Source organism: Patagioenas fasciata, chromosome 28, assembly GCF_037038585.1.
Source record: "Patagioenas fasciata isolate bPatFas1 chromosome 28, bPatFas1.hap1, whole genome shotgun sequence".
Lineage (NCBI taxonomy): Eukaryota > Metazoa > Chordata > Aves > Columbiformes > Columbidae > Patagioenas > Patagioenas fasciata.
Genome location: NC_092547.1, coordinates 6,153,453 through 6,159,889, shown reverse-complemented (window position 1 = coordinate 6,159,889; position 6,437 = coordinate 6,153,453). Strand labels below are relative to the sequence as shown.

At 69.4% G+C, this 6,437-nt stretch overlaps 1 protein-coding gene across 2 annotated transcripts; it reads right to left on the bottom strand.

The window, feature by feature from the left end:
• Positions 1-95: 95 nt before the first annotated feature.
• DNAJC22 (DnaJ heat shock protein family (Hsp40) member C22) lies at positions 96-1,733 on the bottom strand. 2 transcript variants are annotated; one of them, XM_065858998.2, is made up of 3 exons: positions 1,658-1,733; positions 476-1,324; positions 96-346 (listed from the first exon to the last, which is right to left on the bottom strand). In XM_065858998.2, the coding sequence occupies exons 2-3, from the start codon at positions 1,238-1,240 to the stop codon at positions 164-166; spliced, it is 948 nt and encodes a 315-aa protein (XP_065715070.1). In that variant the 5' UTR covers positions 1,241-1,324; positions 1,658-1,733; the 3' UTR covers positions 96-163. The 2 variants fall into 2 exon arrangements, with proteins under 2 accessions (XP_065715070.1, XP_071656086.1); XM_071799985.1 differs by lacking the exon at positions 1,658-1,733 and adding an exon at positions 1,578-1,642.
• Positions 1,734-6,437: the final 4,704 nt, after the last annotated feature.

Genomic DNA, 6,437 nt, shown 5'->3' with positions numbered 1-6,437 from the left:
TGTGTTCTTTGCAGATGCCCCGCGCACCGGTTCCTCAGCCGCCCCGCGCACGCCCTCGCCGCGTGTCACACCGAGAAAAGGAACAAAGCAGCAGAGAGAGGGAAACCTCGCGTTTACAAATCCCCCCGCAGCCCTTGGTCCCCGTGTCACCCCACTGTCACTGTCACCCCGCCGCCGCCGTCCTCCTGTGCCCCAGCAGCTCCTCGTAGGCCTCCTGCAGCTCAATGAACCGGCGCTCAGCCTCCTCAGCCCGCTGCCGGTTGTGGTCTGGGTGCCAAAGCTTCACCAGCTCCCGGTAGCTCCGGTGCACGTCCTCGGTGGAGGAGCCGGGCAGGAGCCCCAGGACCTGGGCAGGGCAAGAGGGCCACACTGGGGGGGTCTGTGGGGCTACGTGTGCCTGGAGGGGACCCTGAAAAAGGGCATTCCCCCCCACAGGACACAGGAGCAGCAGACCCCGGGCACACCATCCTCGCACCTCGTACGCCCGCTGCTGCCGCTCGCCCCAGCCACTCTGTTCCCGTGCCAGGGAACCACCGGCGAAGCCCAGAACCTCTGCCAGGAGCCCGGCGGCGCGGAGGGGCAGGAGCAGGAGCTCAGTCACAGCCCGCGGCAGCGCCAGCACGGTGCCCAGCACCCCAGCGGCCCCACAGACACCGCAGCAGGCGAGCGGGGCGGCGAACGCCAGGCACGCCAGCCCCAGGCGGTAGAGCCGGGCGGCCAGCGGGGGCCGCGCCGCCCCGAGGGGTTTGTAGCGCCGGTGACGCTGAGCGGTGACGCTGGCGGCCAGGCTGGCGGGCAGCACGGCCAGGACCCGGCCCTGGAAGAGGAGGGAGGCGACGAAGGCTGCCGCCAGGGTGCTGGGCGCCCGCGCCGTCTGGTCCCCCACCGAGGCCACCAGCTGCACCCCCAGCCCCACAGCCAGTGGCTGCGCCACCAGCGCCGGCACCCACGGCATCGCCACCGCCGCCACCAGCCCGAAATACATCCCCACGGCCACCTGCCCCGCCAGGCGCAGCGGACTGAGTGCCGGCACGGCCCCCACGCGCCCCCCAGGTGCCCCATTGGCAGCGGCCACCCAGGCGGGGAGATGCCAGAAGTCCCAGAGCCAGCCCCCCCCAAAGCCACCCAGCGTCACCATCCAGAGCAGCGCGTGGCTGTCCCGGCCCAGGTACAGGTGGTGCAGCCCCAGCGGCCCCCCCAGCGCCCACAGCCCATACGCCACCAGCAGCCGCTTGGCCATAGCGCTCCCCGCTGCGGTGACACCTCGGCTGTCCTGGGGAGTCACCGCCCCGGCGGGCACCGGCACAGCCCCGGCATCCGGCACCTGTGGGAGGGGCCGTGTGGTTGGGGACCCCGGGTCACACTGTTTCCTCCCCAGTGCCAGACCCCCCCAGCACCAGTAACGCCCCCCCAGGACCCTCTGCGCCCACCCAGGACCACCTGAGCTCCCCCAGTATCCTGTGACCCCCCCAGAACCCCCTGAGCCCCCCCAGGGTCCTGCCCCCCAAGGACCAGTACGCATCCCCCTAAGACTCCCTGACCGCCCCAGCCCCCTGTGAGCCCCCCCATGGTCGCACCCCGGACCCTCTGAGCCGCCCCCGGGGCCAGTGCACCCCCACAGCCCTCAATCCCCGTTCCGGGGGGCCCCCCGACCCACCTCTTCCCACGGAGCTCCGGCGGCACCGCCCCCCCCACCAGGACTTTACCCCCGCACGACAGCGATCAAAGGGCACAGCGGGGCGGGGCCGGACCGGGGGGGGGGACAGGGTGACCCCTCCGCTGCAGGTGACCCCCCCCCGGGGCTGTGTTTGCTCAGCCGGCGCCGTGTTTGCCCAGATTAAGCGGCTGCAGCCGCCAATTTGGACTCATCCATAATTAACGGCCCCGCAGCCGGGCGGGGGCTCAGCCCCGGTAGCGGGTCCGGGGGGGGCCACAACCCCCCCCAAGCTCAGCATCCCGCGGGCAGTGCAGAGCAGCAGGATGGAATTTGGGGGGGACTGGGTGGGACACCCCCCATGATTTGGGGCTGCATCCCCCCCATCGCTGCTGCCTGGGGAATGGATGGGCCCCCCCATGATTTGGGGGTGCAATGCGGCAAAACCCCGGTTTGGAGGAGGGGCTGAGAGGCCCGGACGCCTGGGTCCCTGGGGCTGCCGGCGGGGGGTGGGGATGCTGGTGCCCCCCCGGCTCCGCTGCCCGTCAGGACGGGCTGACAGCGCCCCCCCCCCCGCCCTCGCCTGGCTGCCTCCCTGACAGCGGCTCCCTGCGGACCCCCCGCCCACGCTCCGCTGCCCACCAGCCCCAGTTCGGGGGGGCCCGGCCCCGCCAGCCCACACCGGGGCGGGGGGAGCACCCCGGCTGGGGTGGGGGTTGGACCCCCCACCGGACCCCCAGGACCCCGGGCGGGTGGGAGCTGCGGTGCCGTGACCCCCCCGTTTTGGCGCAGGATCGATGTGCCGGGGGGGTCTTGCATCCCGATCGATCTCCTTAAGTATCTGGATTTTAAAATGTCAAATTTGCCTTTGGCGGGCGGGTTGATGGGCTGGGGGTGGGGGCAGAGCCCCCCACGGCTGCCTCGGTTTCCCCGGGTGCCCCCTCGACATGCAGGGGAGCCCCTGGGGGGTCTGGGGTGCCCCAGCCCCGGGGGTTCACGGGGAGGCCTGTTTGCGGGTGTAATTGGTGCCATCGATCAGCCCCGGCCACCGGCGCTCACGACATCGATTTGTGGCACCTTCCTGCGAATTGAAGCATCTGTCACCGCCCGGATGCACGGGGACCGCGGAGGGGACACAGCGGGACCATGGGGTCCATGGTTGGGGACACACGGGTACCATGGCTGGGACATAGGGGGACCACGGAGGGGACACAGCGGGACCAGGGTGGGGACATGTGGGGACCATGGGGTCCATGGCTGGGGACACACGAGTACCATGGCTGGGACATAGGGGGACCACGCAGGGGACACAGGGGGACCACAGGGTCCATGGTTGGGGACATGTGGGGACCATGGTGGGGACAAGTGGGGACCACGGTCGTGCGTGGGGACCGTGGCTGGGGCACACGCATGTCCTGAAGCCCACCTGTGTCCCAACGCACATGTGCGCCTCCCCAAACCCCCTCCCGGCCCCCACACTGAGGACCACGTCCCCAGCGACACGGGACACGCGTGTGCGCCCCCCCGCTCCCCCCCTCCCGCGCACACGCGTGTGCTCGTCCCCACGCTCCCCCCGCGCCGTCCCGATGTCACACCGTGTGTCACTCTGCCGGTAATTAATGCAAGCGCTGGGGCCGGAGTCCCCCCGGACTCGTACATCACTGCCAGCGCCGCCCCCCCGCCCCCCCGCCCCGGTATTAGGGGAATTTTATATGTATTAGCTGTTGATGCACATTAATACATTAAAAATGTCAGCGGTGGAGCCCGGCTAATTGTCTGATTTAAATGTCTATTTGTCAGCGCCCGGCTCAGGTGGGCATGAGGCGAATCTGCAATGAGCCCCCCCCCAGCGCCGGGGGGGAGACCTGGGACCCAGCACCCCATGGCGTGGCTCAGGGGGACCCACAGAGCAGGTGCTGGGGTGCTGGGGGGAGCGGGCAGGTGCGGGGGTGAGCGCACCCCCCGCGCCCCGGCCGCCCGTCTGATTGTCACCCGGCTGCGATGGATTTCTGCGCCCGACGTCCCCTGCATCCCTAATAAACGCAGCTTGTCCGGAGGATTAATCCGGCACAACCATCCATCTCGGCTGCACCGTGTGCCCCAGCAGACCCCCCCGCGCCGGGGGCCACGGTGGGAGGGGACCTCACCCCCCAGGATCCCAGGGGTTTCCCCCCCAGGCTGCCTGTGGTTCCCCATGGTGAGACCCTGCAGCTCATCCCAGCAGCGGCTGCTCCTGCCACCCCCAGAGCCACCAAGGGGCACCCGATGTCCCCGCGTGTCACGGGCTCCATCCCGGCCCCACACCGGGGTCCCCACCCACCAGCCTCGCGCCCCCCACGCCAGCCGCGGGTTTATTGTCGCCATTCAAGGACAATTCTCATCCAGTTCGGGCCGGCCCAGCGCCCCGGCTGGATTACAAACCTGCGCTGGATGGAGCGCCCGGCCGCCACAGCCCATCGATATTCATTTGGCCAGGCCCCCCCGGCCCGCTGCCACGGCGATCTGTGCGCCGCCCGGCACGCCGCTGCCGCTGCCGCTGCCACGGCCACGGCCACGGCCACGGCCACGCTCGGCCTGGCCCTGGGGAGGGGAAGGGGATGTTCCCTGGGCGTGGGGACCATGCACCAGCACTGGGGACCGTGCAATGGCACTGAGGACCATGCAACGGGCACTGGGGACTATGCCCTGGCATTGGGGACAATGCACCAGCACTGGGGACCATACACGGGGCAGCACTGGGCAGCCTGGGGCGCAGGGACCGAGCACCGTGGCCATCCCAGCGCTGGATGTGACCCTGCGGGTCCCCGCGCTGCCGCAGGAGCCCGCGGCTCCTCGGGGGCCATCGAGGCAGATGGTGAACGCGGAGTCACCGGCGGCTGCACCGACCCCTCCCCGCGCCGGGGGGGGCAGCGGGGACAGGGGACGCGGCGTGATGCATTTATTCATGCTCTGCGCCCCGGCCGCTGCGGCTCGCACCGCGCTCAGCTCCCGGCTCCGGCCTTGGAGCCGCCGGCTCTGCAGTCGAGGACGTGTCTGTCCCCAGCGGGGTGGCCCACGGCACCGTCCTGGGGACAGCCAGGGCAACCGGGCTGGGGAAACTGAGGCACGGCCACCTCCGTGGGGACACCTCCGCCACGCCACCGCCACCCTCCCGGTGCTGCTGCGGGCACGGGGCTCGCTGCCCCCATGGACGCGGCTGAGCCCCCCAAATCCCGCCCCCTGCCCCGCACAACCAAAGGCAGGATCCGGCTCCGACCCCCGCCTCCCCCCGGGCTGACCTTTCTCATCGCCGCTGCTGCTATTTTTACCCCCAGCCTCGGCTCTGCCCCCATCCCGTCCCCCCCACCAGCGGGGCCGGGGGCGGCCGGGACCCCGAGCGGCCGTTGCTGTGCCCTCGTGTCCCCACGGCTGGGGCCTGAGCGCCCGCTCCCCACCAGCCCCTGGCTCCTGCTAATTAGCACTCGGGCTTCCCCTCGCAGCCTGGCTAATTAATTCGCTGTTGCTGCTCATTAGGATCAGCCGGGGGAGGGTTGGCAGGGGGACTCCGACATCCCTGTCCCCGAGGAGCAGCACGGGTGGCATCGATGACACCCGGACCCCGTCCCCGCCCGGGTGTGGGGGGGCCGATGCAGCCGCCGTTAATTTGTTGCACAAACATGGGCGGGCTGGTCAGGATCGCATTGATCCTCCCGCATAAAGGGCCCATAAATCCATCCAATATCCCGCTGATTGATCGCCGCCCTTTGGAGGGAGCTGGCCCGGCCTGCAAATTCCAAACTCCACGGATAAATGACACGCGCCGTGGGAGCATCTCCCCCCGCAGCCCCCGCCGTGTGCTGCGGGCGTTTGCACACGCATGCAGCGTGCACTGAGCGTGCACATGCATGCACCGAGCATGCACACGTGTGGAAACTGATGCACAGACATGCACCGAGCATGTGCATGTGTGCACAAGCACGCACACACACCCAGAGAGCATGCACACACATGCACATGCATGCACATACACGCACAGAGCATGCACATGCATGCACACAGCATGCACACGCATGCACACACATGCACATGCATGCACACACATGTACAGAGCTTGCACATGCATGCACACACATGCACAGAGCTCGCACACAGCAGGCATACATGCACGCAGCTCGTACACAGCATGCAGAGCACACACGTGTGCACACATCTCTACACACACATGCAGGAGCTGCCGCTGCCTCCGCAAGGACACGCGTGGCCCCTGCGCATACACACGCATGTGAAAAGCCACCCGTGGGCCCGTCACCCCAGTGGCTCCGTGCAGGGGACCCCTCGTCCCACCCCCGCAGAGGGACCCGCGATGTCCCCGCGCTGAGGCCGCCGGGGGTGGCCGCTGCCATTTGCCCGATTTCTGCCTTTTTTCCCTGGTATTTTTCTGATTGCTGCAGGCGGAGGGACCGGGGCGGGGGGGGGAGAAGCGGATCCACTCCCGGGAGCGCGGAGGCCAAGACTTCATTTTGCATAACGGAGCAAATTCAGGCAAGATTTGGAAAAGAGCAGCTGTGAATCAGCCCCCCAGCAGCGCCCCCCCAGCAGCTGCTCCGCCGGCAGCAGCGGGGGCCGCATCCGGACCCCCCGGCACCCCCGGGAGTGGGCACCTCGGTGACACCGGGGGTGGTGGCCCTGTTCCCATCCCGGGGCTGGGCAGGGACCGTGCGCCCCAGTAGAACCTGCCCCCCCGGCCTGGGAATTCCTTGGAGCGCCCACAAATTGGGGGTGAACCCTGCAGAGGGGCCCCCAA